At 35.3% G+C, this 19,464-nt stretch overlaps 1 protein-coding gene across 2 annotated transcripts in view; it reads left to right on the top strand.

The window, feature by feature from the left end:
• The window catches only part of LOC109050205 (matrix metalloproteinase-16-like), a 56,747-nt gene that overhangs the window by 18,240 nt on the left and 19,043 nt on the right, over window positions 1–19,464 (top strand). For both annotated transcript variants that reach the window (XM_042751555.1, XM_042751556.1), the window contains one exon: window positions 4,969–5,273. In XM_042751555.1, coding sequence (XP_042607489.1) covers window positions 4,969–5,273 — 305 coding nt within the window. The remainder of the gene's footprint in view (window positions 1–4,968; window positions 5,274–19,464) is intronic.

Below are 19,464 nucleotides of genomic sequence, written 5' to 3'. Positions count from 1 at the left end.
AATTTGAAAGCAGTTTTTGGCATTTGCAGCATTTTTTCTGACCTACATTCTTACAATGAGTTATTGTTCTTATATAACCTCAGCGACAAGTGATTTGTATTGCCGTGACACGTATTATACTAACATGATGCTCTCTATAAATGCAATATTTCTTTGATAATCCCACAGCTTATGTATGACCTATATTCAAATATAACCATGTTACATTGCCTCAAAATAATCTGCCTGGCAGTATTGTGTCGGTGGGTTTGTGTGACGGCTGTGACAGATAAACTCACACCACTGTAGGACATAAGCAGAAGTTTATCCACCTAGAAACATAGTCTCACCTCAGAAGGAAGATTTAGACAGCTGAACTGCTCAAATAATAAATATTCTTACTGAATAATTCATGAAAGTGCTTTAACAAAAATCTCCAGCTTCACAATTCTTCTTTTAAACTCTCTGGCCTGCTCTGATTGTGTTAATGTACAGTAAAAGTGTTTTTGCAAGCTCATGGACAAGATGAAATTACAAAAGACCAGTGTATCATTTGATATGACATAAGTCAAACAATACGGCCTACTGATAAAGAAAGAGACAGAGAGTGATAGAGAGAGATTATGATTATGTAAGGGAATGGTGGATTTAGGCAGGAGTGTGTACGTGTGTGTGTGTGTGTGTGTGTGTGTGTAGCCAGGCTGAGCAGATGGGTAGGCAGAACTTACACAAAAACACACACACACACACACACACACACACACACACACACACACACACACACACACACACACACACACACACACACACACACACACACACAGAGGCCTCTCCTCATCCTTATGCTATAACAAGCACAAATAGCATCACTGTATGTGTGTGTGTTAGTCTGGGCTAACTGAGTTGGTCTCAAAGCAGTCTGTGTTCTCATAACTAGTGACACACACACAGTCATTCACGTAACTGACATAGTTTCAATATCGCCAGCAAAGGACCTGAAAGAACAAAGCGAGGTGTTGTGCATTCAGTGACTCTTTCGTGTGAGCCCTTGTGTTTACATGGGTTAAGATGGTATAATACCACAATTTTTGTTGTAACAGCATATGTAATGGGCACTGTTGTTAACTATTGATTTGACAGAAGCCGGTTTTAGGCCATACTGTGTTTTCTGAAAAGAACATTTTCTTATATGAATTCACAATTTAGTGGCTTAAAGGATGCTCACGGTTCAGTACAAGCTCTGAGGAAAGCATCTGTGGCAAAATGTTGATTATTTTAGAAAATAGTTTGCCTTTGTTCCTTTTTTTAAAGTCACTTTGGATAAAAGTGTCTGCTAAATGCAAACATGTTTCATTCTTTTGTTGGAAGTCAACTAGGCCAGAATTTTTTTTTTTTTTTTTTTTTACAGATATACATTTTAATCTATTCTATATCTATTAACATTTTATATAAAAAATTAATTTGTAATTCATGTAAATAATTTATTTTTTTAAATATATTTTTTAAATATCAATATACATTATAATTAACTTATTTTTGCACTGTCATGAATTATTCAGTAAAACTAGGTTTACGATTTAATCTGTAAATTTGGAAATTGTCTAAATCTATACTTATTTATTTAAATAATTTTAATTTATAGTTTATTTATATTTATAATTTTATCGATGAATTTTAAAACTTTTAAACAAACCAGCATTTGATTTATTTTAATTCTACTTGCTGTTTGCTACCTCAATTCAAAATTGAATTTAAATTCAGGGATTTCAAAAGGAATTCTGATGGGGTGTTTACACAACTCGGTTTTCAACTAAAAATGGAAAACTTTTTACATTTTTTGGCCATTCATTTATATGACAACTGCATTTTGGGGGCCTGAAAACTTTTGAAAATGATACCGTTACAGTCTCTGTGTTAACTAAAAAAACACAATATTGTTAAATAATGTGTTCAGTAGCTATGCGCGCAGGTGTGTAGTATTTCTTTACTAAGTGGCATCTCCAACTACTGGTCTGGTCAGCATTTTTGGTCGTTTTTGCAGATTCATGTGAACGGGAATCAGTTTGACATTTAACTTTTTGAAAACATAAAGGATTTTTATTTTTTTCATTTTTAGTACATAACTGTCATACCCTCAATTTAATTCTGAAAAGCACACAACCCCTGCTTAGTTTAGTCGACAATATCCCTGCTGTTGGATTTTCCATGGAAAGATTTCCTTCTGGTGGTGGTGGTGTAGCCTTGTGGTTAAAGAGCTGGGCTGATAGCCAAACAGTTACAGGTTCAAACCCCAAAAGACGTGATCTATGAATTATAACCATTGTGCCCTCTTGACAAACACTTAACCCCTACCTGTCGCGGTGATTTAACGTGGTTAGACTGTAGAAACGATTTCCACTGGCTCTGGTCATCAACCAAGTGCTTCCTGGCATCCAGACTTGATGCAAATTTATGCTTCTTTTCTCAGTGATTTTTTTTTAACTGAATCAATTCTGTATGTCACAGATGAGAAACATGGCAGGAAGGTTTGTAAAACACTCACACGGCTCTAACAAGCAGCCTTCACAGCAGCTGAGCTGAAAATCTAAGCCTAAAGAGGAAAATAAATATCTGAAGGGTCATGAAGTTCAAAGACAGGATTAGGATTTCTGGGAAGTACAGCTGAGAAAGACAAGAAAAATACATGAACAGTGGAAGCCAGATGTTGATCTAATAGTTTGTGCTCACAGACAGAACAACTGTACACGGATGATATCCAAATCCATCCTGCACCACCTGGAGGGAATGAGAGAGACAAATAGAGATAGAGCTTAGGTTTCCGCGAGATATTATGTCTTGTAAATATTTGAAGAGGCACAGCTTTAATACAATTTAAATTCCTCAGCACATTTGAGAAAACAGCTGCTACTGAGTTGATTGAGAGTTTTGGCTAATACAGACGCAAGCACTATGCTGTAGTACCTGATAGTCATACTCAAGTACCTGTATAAGAAGAGAAACCCTCATGAAGGTACCTCAAGTAAATGTTAAAGTAACCCATGGGAAACATATCAGATAGAAGTTCTACAGTATAAATGATACTGTATGTACTTAAGCATCAGAGTCTGTGTAAGAAGATGAATCAGAAAGTGAGTCAACTGCTTTTGTTTCAGATTGCTTTGTGAATGAATCATTCAGATAAACTGCAAACCAGTAAACGGTTCAATTAAAATGCCTACATACATATATATATATATATATATGTATATATATATATATATATATATATATATATATATATATATATATACATATATATATATATATATGTATATAGCAATTTTCTTATGTGATTTTGTCCTTTTTATTAATTTTTGTTTTTAAATATTTTTATTTAGCCTTATTTTTATAAATTTTTAAGTAAAATTATTTTTTTTTTTTAATCAAAAATTTAAGTTGAAGGGTTTTTTTTTTTTAATCAAAAACAACTCTGCAAATGAAGCAAGGATGATCTGATTAATTCCAGTGAATCAGTTTGTTTGGAATGTTTATGCAAATCAAGCTGTTCAAAAAGAAATTATTCACTTGATTTAAGAATCTGCAAGTACTTACCTGTTCATTTCAAAAGATTTTGCCCCTTTAAGTTGTGGCTAGATGACTTGCAGGTAGCATACTTTTTCAAAACATTAGCTTGACTGTGGTTAAACTAACTATGCATAGCTTGTATCCTAGGTAGTGTACAGTCTTAAAGTAGGTTCTTTAACACTGACACCATCACATTACTACATTAAGACAGAGCGGCTCAAAGTTGCATCCTTCAACCTTCACAAACTCAGTCCAGAGGCTAAAGAAAATGTGGTTTGGTAAAGAGCTTAAAAACACATTTAAAACATATCATACACATCATTAAAAAAAAAAAAATGAGGTTGGAAAATATGCCCACATCAGGCGGCTTTTGTAGTGCTGTGAGCTGTTGGTAATCCTCAGTGAGAAAATAAACCCTGCTTCAACTGTAACACCTCCAGCAGAGGAGCAGGAGCAGGAGAAGCAGTGGTTCCTCCTAATTTACTCTCTTTGTCTGTTTCTCTTTCTTTCTGCAAGATTTCATGGAGTGAGATACACTTGCTCTGTTCCAAAACCCAGTGAGCTGTCTATGTAGACAGCATTTTAAATCATTTTCAAAGTGAAAATGATTCCAAAATACTAGCTAAGTTAAGCTGCCTTATACTGTAAGATGCATTTTGGTCAAATTCAAATGCAACCATGTAGTGTTACTTTAGTTTTAGTTATATATATATATAATTACAGTATTTATTAATAATTTGAATTAGTTTAAATTTTATACTTTGTTTATTTCCATCATTTTTATTCGTTTTTAAATATTTCTATTTAGCTTTGTTTATATTTTAGTTTTAGTTGTGTGTTAGCACTTTATTTTAATGTGTCCTTGTTACACATGTTACATGTAATTACTATTATAATAACAATTCATTATGCATAATTACATGCAAGTAACACTAAGCCAAACCCTAACCATAAAATAAACACATGTAGTTAATTAATATTACTCAGTAGGCCTACTTAAATATATAATTACACTACAACAAGGACACCTTAAAATAAAGTGATACCAGTAATTTTAGTAATAGTAATTACTAAAATGATGGTAATATTAATTACTTAATAAACTAGTAATTACGTATTTATTACTAATTTATTATTAATTGTATAACTTACTTTTTTATTTATCGTACTTTTATACTATACTTTAGCTTTATTTAAATTAACAAAATTATATTTAACAACACTGCTTCACAGAGAATTATAATAAGAAAAAAATTTGAAATATAATTTAATTCAACATGATTCAAATGATCTAAACTCTGCTGATAGCAAGCTCTATTGCAGTTAAACGTCCTGTGCGTCTCGTTATGTGCAACACAGAGTTGTTTATTTGATCATTATATGTAAAATACAAGCTTTCTGATTGTTATCTTACCTTCTTTGCAGTATAAAAAATGTCACGCCTAAGGTGGGAGCGGAGGAGACCCACAATGCCATTCGCCGGGCGTTTGACGTGTGGCAGAACGTCACGCCGCTGCGTTTCGAGGCAGTGCCCTACAGCGACCTGGAGCGCAACAAGAAAGATGTGGATATTACTATCATTTTCGCCTCAGGTTTCCATGGCGATAGCTCCCCCTTCGATGGAGAAGGGGGTTTCCTTGCACATGCCTACTTTCCCGGTCCGGGGATCGGAGGAGACACACACTTCGATTCAGATGAGCCCTGGACTCTGGGGAACCCTAACCATGATGGTACGTAAACCTGGTTACATTGGTCACGTATAAACCCAGCTTTATTGGAGAGTAAATCTCAGCTCTCTCTCCTTTAAAGCAAATAACTTTGCCTCATGAGCTCTGCTTTTCTGGATTGCTCTAGATGGAGTCTTACATGTAGAGTTACATGTATTTGGTCAGTTTTAGCGTATACATACCATTAAATTTAAAGCAACTGATATTTTGAGAAGGGAACTGGTTCTAGGGAACTTGTTTGAGGAACTTTACATCAAGTGTTTTATTTCTATTGCATCATAATTTAAGTTTTTCCACACTGACCTTGACCTAATTATTGTTTTTGCACTGATTTCAGATTTAAACTGTGTACAAACAAATACAAACTGTGGCTGTTTTACATACTGACATGCTGGTCAGATGGTCTCATCCTGTCTTGGTGGGCATTTCTTGACAAGAATAAGCTGCAGTGTAGTCAGACATTATGCCAAAGTCTGTCTCTGCAAGACCAGCTTGTCTCTGTCCAGTGTTGCCAGATTTCTCAAAAAACAATACAAAACAAGAAACCCAGTCTGACAAAGAAGGCCTATGTATGCAAGTCAGCTTACCAAGATATGCTAAAATAAGCATGTGTGTGGGTTGACTGTGTTAATTGTGGTATGGGATAAGAACTGTTTCTCCAGCTAATCTGAAAATTTTGGGAGCCAAAATCTAACAAGCCTAAATGCCCAGCTGTAAATAAACCCCAAAAACTGCAACCTGTGACTTTATGGATTAAAACACAAGCACACACATAATAGTTGTTTAAAATATGCACATTGCAACACTGCTTCTGACACCAAGAGTTCTGAATCCAAAGACATTATTTGCACAGATTATATAGTGTGGGGGGCGGAGCCAGGGTGCTGTCAATCCTTCTGCAATTGTAGCTATTAGTTCAGATGTGTCAGTTTAACCAGGGTAACCAATTTCTCAAGTGGACTATACAGTTCAACGTTGTTGGCAACCACACATACACAATTTGCAATATCACACATACTTCTGAAGCTTTACTATTCAAGATCACATCCCAAAACCTGTTTCATGACTTACAGGCTTTGCAAAAATTTATATATCAACCTGCTACTTACAGACTTTTTCACTTGAGTATGTAAGCCCATTTCTGCATTAGAGTTAAAAAAAAAAAAAAAAAAAAATCAAATGACGTCATACTGTGAGATATAAAGTAAATTGTGAGATATATTTGAAACAAGTCACAATTAAGCTGTAAGTAGGTCAGCCAGTGTGTAAAGCAGTAAGTGACGGGGATTCTGGGAGTACAATTAGGGTGACACAGCTCATAAGATTAAGTTTAGTCTGGGTTAGGGAGACAAACTACACAGAAAAATGTGATTTTCTGGCTATTTTCAAATTCTTACCTTCTTTTTCACTTTTATCGCCCTGCTTGGTTTCAGAAACAGACACAGAACATTACAGTTGGGCTGTGGAACTGTGTGTGTGTGTGTGTGTGTGTGTGTGTGTGTGTGTGTGTGTGTGTGTGTGTGTGTGTGTGAAGGAGAGCAGTTAGACCTCACAGCAGGAACAATCTCCTGGTCTCGTTCTAGGCTGAGAGAAAGAGAGATTGTCTGGGATGATAAAGGTGAAATACACAGAATAGAGTGAGAAAACCATTTGTTTACAACTGCAGCTTTACACTTTAGCATCAAAATTGTGAACAGATGAAGCTGTGTAGCTTCTTTCCTGCTGCTATGGACATCATGTTGAGGTGGTTTAAGATTAACCAAAAGGTTAGGTTCAAACCAGCAAGTCAAGGTTTAGCTAAGATGGACCTATTAACTTGTGGTAGTCAATGCCACAATTACATTCTGCCACCAAGAAGCATTTTTTTTCCACTGATGACCATGCAAAAATTAGATTTAAACATCCAAAGTTTAATGTCTCTATTATTATTGCTTAACACAGGTTTATTTTTACACTTTTTAAACTCAAAGACCCCCAAATATTATGATCTCCCTTCCTGAAATAGACATTTGTAAAGACATTTGTGAAAAATGTGTTTTTGTCATTTGAATAAAAATTAATAAAATAATAATAAATAAATAAATATTAATAAATTCAATAAATAATAATAATCAAATAAATATATTAATTATATTAAATAAAAAAAAACAAAAAAATAAGTTTGACATTATACAGATGTTTCCCAATTTAACTGTCTTTTGTATTGTCATTGTATTAAAGCAAATTATTAAAATATTATATTAATTATAATGAATGATATGATTTATTTTTAAGTATAGTATTATATAAAATATTTGCTTTTTAATATATTTTTAGATTAAATATTTAATGTATGAAACATTTTCAGTTCAATTCAAAATTATTTGTAATGCACTTTTTACAATAAATAATTTTTCATGATTTCTAACTTTCTCAAATCCTGTAAATATGTTAAATAATTGAATATTTAAATGTAATAAATAAATGTAATATATAAATATTTAACATTTAAATTGTATTTAATTTAATTTAAAACATTTACGCCTGAGGAAGTTCAATTGACCTAAACATTGCTTTAAATGTTTTAATAGAGTGCGTGGCATTTGTTAATTTTTTTCAAGTTTATATTGGACTTTTATCAGATGCACATATTACAATTCATTTTTTTTAAATAAATAAAACTATTACAGCATGTTAACACGTTAACTGACATCCCTAAAAAATTATATATTTCTTATTTTTTATTTTTTTACTTTTTTTTATTTTTTTATCTTGTTTTACACCAGTTCAGATCTGCTTTCAGCAAACGTGAACCTGTATGTAACAAGAAAACCTGTAATATTTCCAGCTACTCATAGAGGCACCATACCTGCACATTATGCTCTTGAAAAGATAAGCATGTTTTGTTTTTCACCAAAATGTCCCCGGGGAGGGGTACGCACAGGCGAACACAGATTTTGACAGATTTTGAAGTTTTTCGTGCTCTTATGTTGATGTGATAACATCGGCTACAGTGGAAAATATGGAACATTCATGTGGCTGCACTCATGCAGGAAATTAAAATTCCAGAGTGATATTTCTCTCCCTCACCCAAATCAGGGTGAGATGGGGTTTGTCAGGTTAGAAAAACAATCAAGAGTGAGGAATGCCCTGAATGTTTCGTGAATCAGGAGACATGCTTAAAGAATTGAAAAATTTCACCTACATTTCCAATGAACACATTTAGTCACATGTGTGGGGCCGTGCACAAGAGCAGACAGGAACCGTGGCTCGTGTCAGAAACATCTGAACATCTGTGTAAAGAACAAGCTCTGTTGGAAGAGAATAACTTGCAAGATAAGGGTGGATGATAAAATAAATGTGAAGAGGAACTTTTGTATTGCAAATCCATATGGGTCAGTAGTCTGTCAGCATAGAGAAAGATGTGTGTGTGTGTGTGTGAATGCGTGTTTGCTTGTGTGTGTGTGTGTGTGTGTGAGTGTGTGTGTGTGTGTGTGTGTGTGTGTGTGTAGAAATATGGATTAGAGATGTGCAAAAGGGTTGTTTGTTGACTCAGTAATCATACGATTACAATAATATTTCACAAAAAGACTGTTTTTTTTTTTATCAAGTAAATCAAAATCTTCAAATAAATAAAAATATAGATAGAAAATACTGATAGAAAAAAAACTGATAAAATTAACATTATCATAGCCATGGGGGCAGTAAAAAATAAAATCAACAAATCTTTGCCAAAGATTCGCAATCTAATCAAATCCTGATGAATACAACGCATTATAGAAGTTAAATGCAAATGCGATTTAATGTTGTCTTGAAACTGCTCCATTCATGTTGTGTCAGAATTACTGTAATTACGAGATGACAACTCTGAGACTCAGAGCTTTTCACATCCTCAGACTCTGAAATTATTCATTTCTATGGCAACTCTTATAACGGCAAAACAGATGTATGTGCGGCTTTGTTCCTGATGACATCAAACGGCAATCACTACATTAATTCACTTCTCAAAACACTGAAGAATAAACAAAGTGCATCAAATACTATTGACGAGAGAATTCAGCGCTCTCATAGTTCAATAAAAACATATTTTTTTATCAATTGAAACCTCATAATGATGGAATTTCTGACGTTGGGAACAAAATGTGTCATATGACTGGTCAGTGATGTCATCACATACCCAGACAATCGTAAACAGCAGCTAAAGAGACTTTATCCACAGTACACACATAATATAATACAGTATATGTCAGAATTAGCATTTATGTATAATATGTTATATTAGAATGGCCTGCAGACTGTACTGTATGTGATCCATAACCTGTATGTGTAAGGAAAGCGACTCACGCTGGTACACACCAGGCCAGCTCTCAAAATAGGCTCTCACCCACCGACTGGAGCATTAGCATTCCATGTGGGTAGCAGCAGCACCTTCCGCCGGCACAGCCTGCCTCTCTCTCTGTATCTCTCACTTTGTCCCTATCTTTCCATTCAAAATTTGAGTAAGGCTGTGTGTGTGTGTGTGTGTGTGTGTGTGTGTGTGTGTGTGTGTGTGTGTGTGTGTGTGTGTGTGTGTGTGTGTGTGTGTTTAAATACTGTCCTTAATCTCTCCTCTCTCTTGTGAGTGTCTGTCTCAAATCCATTTCCTCTGGATTCGGAACCAGCGTGTTTTTATTCATCCCTTGTTAGATTTGCTAAACTCAAAGGAGTCTTGAAATGCTGCCTTAGATTCTGTCTTCCTTCTTATAAGGCAGTTTTACAGCAACTTATGTGAATTTAGTGCAAACTGAGCTCACAAATATGGATTCTCATTAAGCTGTACTGGAAATACTGCTGTATGTAATTTGACGCTGACATAAAAAGGCTGGGACAAGCGTAAATAAAGTCTATTCAGCATGTTGTCTAGTTCAAAATCCTCCATCTGATCGCTTAGAAAAGTAACTGCACAGGTGTACTCAACAAGTTACATGTATCAAGGAAACATTTATGTCTGTAGCGCAAAAAAAAAAAAAAAATTAATAATAATGCAAAGTTTAATAGGGTTCGTAGCATAACCACATTATCCCCCAGAAAAACAAAATTCAAAACATAACATAAAAATTTCGATTTAAAGGAACACTCCGACTTTTTGGGACTTTAGCTTATTCACAGTATCCCCCAGAGTTAGATAAGTCCATACATACCTTTTTCATTTCTGTGCGTTCTGTAAGTGTTATTTGACGCACCCACCGCTAGCCTAGCTTAGCACAAAGACTGGATGTGAATGGATAATGCTAGCATAGTAATCCCAATAAGTGACAAAATAATGCAAACATTTTCCTATTTACATGTTGTGATCTGTATAGTCACAGCGTGCACAAATAACAAGGCTATATGAGACAGAGACCATTTTTAATCGTATAAATACTGGGAACTATATTCTCACTAGGCGTAGGACCACAGCTTACGTTACTTGGGCGGAGTGGCTACTTGGGCGGAGTGATTAGCGCAGCACACGAGACGCGCCGTGGTGAGGAGCAGAGAGTTCGCTCAGAGTTGGCGTAATAGAGTCAGCAATTACTAGATGGTACATTTATAGTGTACAGTCATGGGTGTTCGCTGTATTGTAAAGAGCTGCGACAATAAACAGGGGAGACCAGGTAATACTATGATGTTTCATAGAATTCCAACCAAAAACGCTGACCTGATGAATCGATGGCTACTTGTTCTGGGTATAGTTACAAACACACCTGTAAACACCATCACGAAGTATTTCGTTTGCTCTGAACATTTTACTGTAGACGACTATTTTGAAAAAATGCAAGTTGCCACACGGACCATGAAACGCTAAAGGATACAGCCATCCCATCGATAATAAAGACAGGACAAATTGGATCACCTGTTGCTGCGGTAAGTGTTCCGTTATGTTTTGAGATGACTAACATTAGCCATACTGTAACAGTGCCATGCTAATGTAATATAACCTTAGTAGTGACACTATTACGTGAATAGGGGCTCCGTGTATCCCCTTTATTGTTATTATTGTGTTGTCATGAACACACTGTATCGCTCAATAACAAATGAGCGGCGCTAAATGTAACTCTCAGGACTAATACATTCAACTTGCTAATGAATTGGAGGGGGATGGGCAGTTTTCTTTTTTGAGAAAATGTTTGTGAAGTAGTAGGCTAACGTTACTGTCTGTGGGTTCATTGGGCAAAAACTATTTGCCTTTTGCTATTACTTTCCCCATATTCTTGGCTATTGTAATGCAATTATCTAACATTACTGTATTATATGCTGTTGAATATATTTGGTCAGCTGTAATAAATTGCATTTCAAATATATCAATTCCTGTAATAATTCTTTATACATTTTCTGTGATAATTATTAATCAGGATGAGATGAGTGTTCTACAGCACTTTGTAACTCCTCGTCTGTGTATCCTGGCTCAAAACTATATGGTTCTGGATCTTGGTTTGATACACAGTAAAATTACTCTGAGTCTGACAATTCCTCAAAGTCAGCCATGATCACGAGTCACGTCTAGCTAGTTAGTCACGTTTGTTTTGTTAACGGAACCATCAACAGGGCATCTCGTGTGCTGCGCTAATCACTCCGCCCAAGTAGCCACTCCGCCCAAGTAACGTAAGCTGTGCTCCTACGCCTAGTGAGAATATAGTTCCCAGTATTTAAACGATTAAAAATGGTCTCTGTCTCATATAGCCTTGTTATTTGTACACGCTGTGACTATACAGATCACAACATGTAAATAGGAAAATGTTTGCATTATTTTGTCACTTATTGGGATTACTATGCTAGCATTATCCATTCACATCCAGTCTTTGTGCTAAGCTAGGCTAGCGGTGGGTGCGTCAAATAACACTTACAGAACGCACAGAAATGAAAAAGGTATGTATGGACTTATCTAACTCTGGGGGATACTGTGAATAAGCTAAAGTCCCAAAAAGTCGGAGCGTTCCTTTAAAAAAAAAAAAAAGGTCTGTAGTGCCTCACAATTTGGCAAAAAAAAAAAATTTATCAAACAATAATATAATATAATAGAATTATTTTGCAATAATGATAATTATTACACCTAGTAAAATTATTATAAAAAACAAGATATATTGCTATTGCAATATTTAACTGAAGGAAAAAAATCTAATTATAATTTTTCTGCTAAAAATTGTGATTGCGATTAAAAAGGTTGTCTGTAGTGCTGCGCAATTTGGCAAAAAAAAAAAAACTATAATAAATATTACATAATAATTATAAGTATATAATAATTGTTATTACTAGTAAAATTATTAAACAAACCAACATATATTACTACTGCAATATTTCACTGCAAAATAAAATAATTTTATTAAATTGTTTTTTAAAAAACTATTATTATTATTAACAAATAAAATAGTAATAATATTAATAAAATAATACAATTAATAAAAAAATAATATTATATTAATAATTAAATATGCAATACTAATATTTATGGCCAATCTTATTTTATTTTAATCATCATTGTTAAATGTTAAAAAACGCAGTCTACAAGTTTACGAAGATGGTTGCCACATTTTGAATTACCTTAAGCAGATTATAATATTCAAAAGAACATGCAGGCCATATATTAATGATTGCGATTTCAGTTTTATAACTAATCTAAATATTTTTAACAAATGTTTCGCCATGAGCAAGCATAAATATTCTACAATAGCACTGCATTTTTATGATGGTTTGTGTTCAAGGTCAGCATATTTATTGGTCAGGATAGAGATCTGAATTTGAAACAGGAAAAGCTATGGTAGAGCCAAAGTAAAGGCCGTAAGTCTAGACGAGAGAGCTGAACAAGAGGAAGAGAGGGGGGCTTGGACAGATGAAGAGAAGAAAAAGCCGGAGAGAGAAAGAGAGATGGCCGAGCAGCTGTTCTCTCTACAATGCTTCATCTGTTCATGGGCACCGGCTCATTTCTTCACACCCAAGAATGAACCTGAACCTGATCTCTCCTGGAATCAGCCACGGGTAACAGAAGAACGCCAGGAATCCGAATACTCAGCGCTCCCGCGTTCTCCATTTCTGATCCAATTACTCAGCGATGGCCTTCTCGAAGGTCTAACAAAAGCCCTCTTGTTCTCAACTTTCCCATGTTTCTAATCACCACTCATGTTGAAATGAAGGCTAATAATGTTTCTCATCCATAATTAGCATTTCATATGGGATTCGTCTGATTTGCAGTTCAACTGTGTGTGCTTTATGATGCTAACCGCTAGGCCTAATGCTTTTATTGTCCACCGTAATGATTTTTCCACTGTTAGCATTGTGTTCTTAGCGACATCTGTTTGCTGATAGCAATGTTATGCAAAGGGTTTGCTGGTAAACTCTAATGGATTTGGTTAGAAGAGAATAGCATTAAGCTGGTCTATTTGTAGGGTTTGCTAGCAGGGTGTAATGACTTGTGTTAGCAGGGCGTAAAGAAGGGAACTAGAGCAACAGATTGGTGATTAGCATGAAACTTTCAAAAGTTTGTGCAAGATGCGCACGTATGACGCCTAGAGAGATGTACTTTAAGCTAAAACGATGCAGCAATTAGTCAAATTTCCTACTTTATATGCTGCTAAAACTCATTTAACAGGTCAGGTGTGTAAGAAATGAGACTCTTTGTTATTAATAGTACACCTGCATATCAAATGCTAGCACTGCACCTGCAAAGATAAGTTTAGTGTTGCTGTTGTGTTTCTGTATGCATTACTGTTTGAGTCTCAGTTAGTGGAACACCTTTAAACTTGCTGTGTGTTTTCAGTTCAGTGTTATTTCATTATTCAGGTGTGAATTATTTTCCACACAGCTGCTGAAGTAGCAAGCCTTGCTGAATGGTACATGCTACTTTTCTCAGCACTGATCAGGATGGACCAATTATAATCTGGGGGAAAAAAAATAAGAGAGCACTGCACTTGTCTATGCCTGTGATTATTAATAATAATAATGACAAAGCTGCTTGTTTTCGACATTTTTAACATAAAATGAGAGTTTCGATATATATGTAGTTTACCACAAATGTATAATATAATAACTGTTATATAATGTTATATAATAATTATAAATACATAATTATTATTATTGCTAGTAAAATTAAAGAAAACAAGATATATTACTATCGTAATTATGTAATTTAACTACAATTCATTTTGTGACTTCGCAAGTTTTTCAAACTTTATGTTCTTTCCATAAAAACGATACTTATTAAGGTAGAAAAAAAAAAAAAAAAAAAAAAATATATATATAATATATATATATATTATATATATATATATATATATATATATATGATTATTTTCATATATTAAATATTGTTTAGTAATTTTGAGGCCCCCTTGTAGGTCCCAGCCAACCAGCTAACAAATTAAGAATGTTTTGCTATTTGCTGTTCACATTAATTTGAAAACATTATTTCTGAAAGTTCTCTAAACATACAAAAAGTCCAGTTCTGTAAATAGCTATGCAAAGTTTAAGGGAACATTACTAGTACAAAGATTATCAGAATGTTACTTTTAAATGTCCTTTGAACATTCTAAAACAAGAAACATTTAAAAGATGTCAGACGAACATCCAACTAAAACGTTTCAGATAAAAACATGTTCCATGAATCATGTATAAAAGTTTTTTGTGCTAATATTTTAGAACATTATTTAAGACTAGATAAATTTGAATGAACATTCTATGCCATTTTGTAGTATAAATATTGTGAGTAGTGGGTTCACACCAAGCGGCAACCTCCCGCTCCCTCTATTGAAACCAACACGGAAGTGACTAAAACTGCTATTCATCGACTGGCCGCTGGAGGCTGGCTCCAAAAGGGACTCAATCCCATAGACTCCCCATGTTAAAATGCCCAAATTTACAGTAGAAAAAAACGTTTACAGCCTGATACAAAAAAGTATTTTGGTCTATATAGCTAATTTTGCCCTTCGTGACAACTGTGAGGGGGGTGAATTTTTTTATAACTCATCCGTTTAAATTATATTAAGCCTTGAAGTTCTGCATAATTAAGGGTGTGGCCACTTGAGTGACAGGTGGATTGCTGCTGCTGACACTGCAGAGAACCATTGGTCTGTGCTATTTTGTACTATAACTTAGCCTTTCAGCTACACAAAAAATACCTAATGTCAAATGTCAAAAATACCTTATGTAGTAGAAAGGCTGAATTCGCTAAAGCCAACAGCAACACATCAAACTGGCTGAAACTAGTCAAACATTCACACCTATATGACTGTTTCACACAGTTTTGTTCATGATCTCCATGTGATGGTGATGATATAAGAGATTCTACCGCAGAAGCTTATTGCGCAGAAGGAAAAAATCATAGGGGAAAATCGAACGCAGATCACTTTAAAAGACAGAGACCTGTTATGCCTCGGGTGTTTACTGTTTTCTCTGAAATCCTGTTGACAAGCCTGTAAGTGTGGGCCACCGTTAGCTTTACACTGGTGTAGAAGCAAATTTAGCATTGTACTAGCCAGACTATAAAGAGAAAGACACTTATGAAGGTAAATTAATGAAATAGAGTTCTTGTCCACTTAAACCAGTGCTTTCCATCTTTAGATGAACAGGATGTTTGTCCTCCAGCAGAGAGGATATCTGAATGGGATATAAGAAGGGTGTAACGTGACCCGAGGGTATCCTGACTGATGTCTTTGTGTGTTTTGAAGATGCCTGGTGCCTCCGTGTCACAAATGTTCACACGCATTCACACATTCTTGCCTTCCGAATTGCTTGCCGTTCCGTTGAGAAACAAGGAGTAATGTCATTTCCATTGAAGGCTAATGAATCCCTGAAAGTTCATCAAGCCGTTCGCTGTTATGAAAATAATTTCCTTGCAGTGCACGTGGCAGAAACGCTTGTCAATCATTCAGCGGTGTGGGATGATCCACTTTGACATTTCCCATCTCGTGTTTGGAATAGAGCGGATGGATCCATCATCTGTAATCAGAGCCCAGGTCTCTGGAGACGTGTGTGTGTGTGTGTGTGTGTGTGTGTGTGTGTGTGTGTGTGTGTGTGTGTGTGTGTGTGTGTGTGTGTGCGTGTGTGTGTCGGGCCGTGTGAGTAGGAAGTTCATAATGCGGATTAAAAAGGCATCGCTCATTTGACTTCAAGCGAAACTGACATTAGAAAGAAGGTGTGTGTGTGTGAGAGAGAGAGGTGTGGGGGGGGGCATTTTACTTATTCCCTCCTGCATGATGGGACACATGTACAGTACCAACTATTGTGTTTCTATCCCACACAAAAATGTGTACCATGGTATAACAATGGCATTGGTAATGTTTTTGTTGTTTTTCATTAGCTTATATTTAATTTTATATTTTATATTATGGTACTTGGAAAGCTGCCTTTGTACCATGGTTTTTACATGATACTCCAAGGTACTTCCAAGAATAGCATGGTTCAGTAATGTTCAATGTCCAAAAAATACCTTTGTGCTTTTTGCAAGCTTATACCGTGGTAAAATCATGGTAATCTTTTAAGTATTTTTGCCACACCTTAGAGTGCCATGATATCTTAATGTGGAAAACATTCAGTACCATCAATGTACCATAGCATTGTCATGTTTAATTGGACATTTACCATGGTAATACCACATTATTAAGTTCCTTTGAGTACCGTATAAATACAGTGGTACTTAAATATGAATGTAATCAAGGTATATTTCAAAACACCATGGTAATACCAGATTTTTTGGACAATTTGGGAAAACCATGGAATTTATTCAGTACAATGGTATATATCAAAGTACCATGCTATTACCTTGCTTTTTGGACATTTACCATATCAAAATCATATTTATTTAAAGACCTTGGAGTTCCATATAAATACTAGTGTACAGTATATAAATATGGTAATCATTTAGTACATAGGTATACATTAAAGAACCATGGTATTATCATGTTTTATTGGACATTTACCACAGTAAAATCATATTATTCTTTAAGAACTTTAAAGCTCTGTGTAAATACTATTGTATATAAATATGATTATTCTTCAGTACTATAGTATATCCCAATGTACCATAGTATTATAAAACATTTTTTTGTTGTTGTTGTTTTTTGGGTATTTACTATATCAATAAGGTAATGTCATTCAGTACAAAGGTAAATATCAAAGTACTGTGGCATTACCATGTTTTATTGGGCATTTGCTGATCTACATTTTTAGCATGAGTGAAGATAAGGTATTTCCCAGGTTGAGGTCAATGGACTTGACAAATTGAGTCTTTTCATGTAGGTTTCCCATTTTTGTTTCCCATCAATTTGCTTTTATTCCCCTCTTTTTGATCTATGAACTTGCCTTTCAGCTGCCTGCTAATTAATCAGGGTCTTGGGTCTTACGTAAGAGTCGTGACAGTTCAAACATAGCTGTTCGGGACTGAACTTCAATAGGATCATCTTGGTAGAACCGCAGTGCTGGTCACGAATATATATACAGTATGTATATGTATTTGTATATATATATATATATATATATATATATATATAAAATGTAAAAAAAATTAAGTGGCGTTTTGACCATTTTGGGGTGGTCAAGGCTAAATGATTGCTAAGATCTAAGTCCTTGTTATCATGTTTCCATGTGGTTAGTGGATGTTTACACCCAGCCTTAAAAGGGTCAGTTTACCTGAACAAAAAATAAATAAATCTGGTCACCATTTAGCAACCCTCAAGTTGTTCCAAATGCGTAGCACTTACTATTTTCTATGTAACATAGTTTCTTTTTGGGGTATTTGTTTGTTTTGATTCACTAAAAAAGAGCTAGTTCCTAAGAATCAATTGTGTTGTTCATTTGTGAATCAGACAACACTAGTTGCACACTTTTTGATTCACTAAAACAAACCAGCTCATTCAAACCAGAGTCATTCATTTGGGAATTTACCTCTACCGCTCTTGCTCTAATATACACTGGCTGCGCTGTGTTTTTGATTCACTGATTGACTCGTAAGAGTCATCGTTTGGGAATGCTCTATGTTTTTGATTCATCTCTCTATCTTGCACTGATTTTATCCTTTTTTTCAGTGGAGAGAGCATAAATGAACAACATTTTTACATTTTATGACAAAATATAAATGTTGTTTCGTCTGCTTTGGGGTGGCCATGACTATGTGGATGCTAGCATGTTGCTATGTGGTTGCTGGGTGGTTACACCCTGCCTTAAAGGGACAGTTCACCCAAAAATGAAAATTCTGTCATCTTTTACTTGGAAAACAGTTTATGGGTGAACTATCTCTTTAATCAAAAGAGCCCAGATGGCTGTAGATTGCTCAGATCCCTCCTTATATTTAAGTCTAGGATTTCAGTGTCATATACGGCTGTGGTGTAAACAGCAAGGGATGATTTATGCAGAATAGTTTTCAAAAATACTACTAGTGATCTCTATAATTTCAGACAGTTCCAATGCAGCCTAATTTCCTTCCAAAGTCTCTTTAGATCTCGTTCTCGCACTCCCGCTGTCCCATTACTCGTAAATTCTTAATAACACTTGTGTTGTGTACTGTACGTACAGTTTGTTTCCTTCTAATACCCTACCAAACTAATATTTTTTCTCTGATAACAGAACTGTAACTGGTCTCGTGTGTTTTGTTTGCTCAGTAGCGTTTGGTCAATTGTGTATTTTGGAGCATTTCGCAGCCGTCAGCTGTCAGCTTGCTGGCAAATTCTCCAGGGTGATGTTCCATGTGCAGAAATAGACAGAAATATCCAGGAATGCAAAACGCGTCATTTGAGCACCGAGCAGTTTACACAAAACACAAGTAGACTGAATAAAAAATATGTCAGATTCATTGGTGTAAGCAGATAAAAGAGGGAAGGATAGAGAGACAGTGAGTCATAAATACAGGAGAAGAGAAAGATGCCGGTCTGAAGCTGCTGATGTGGCCTTCATGGTCGCTTTGTCCTCTGCAGTTCTCATTTACCATCATATAATGTCTGCCTTACTTTGGTGTTTGGACTGTTTTCTGGCCTGTGGTGTAAAGTCCCTCTCCAAACCATCGCGGGGCGAGCAGGGTGGGGTTTTCCATTCGTACACAGAGGGAAGATGCTCTGCGTGGATGTTTGATGTGAGGGTGTGTAGTGCCAGGGTTCATACTGTAATGAATCCCAGCAGTAGCTGTGGTTACTCTGAATGAGATATTCTGGAGTGGAAACAGAGATGGATAACAATTATGCACACAAAAAAACCACACGTACACAGGCAGACA

Source organism: Cyprinus carpio, chromosome B24 (genome assembly GCF_018340385.1).
Source record: "Cyprinus carpio isolate SPL01 chromosome B24, ASM1834038v1, whole genome shotgun sequence".
In the NCBI taxonomy this organism is placed as follows: Eukaryota; Metazoa; Chordata; class Actinopteri; order Cypriniformes; family Cyprinidae; genus Cyprinus; species Cyprinus carpio.
The sequence above is the reverse complement of the archived record's forward strand: the minus strand, read 5'-3'. Positions and strand labels throughout refer to the sequence as shown.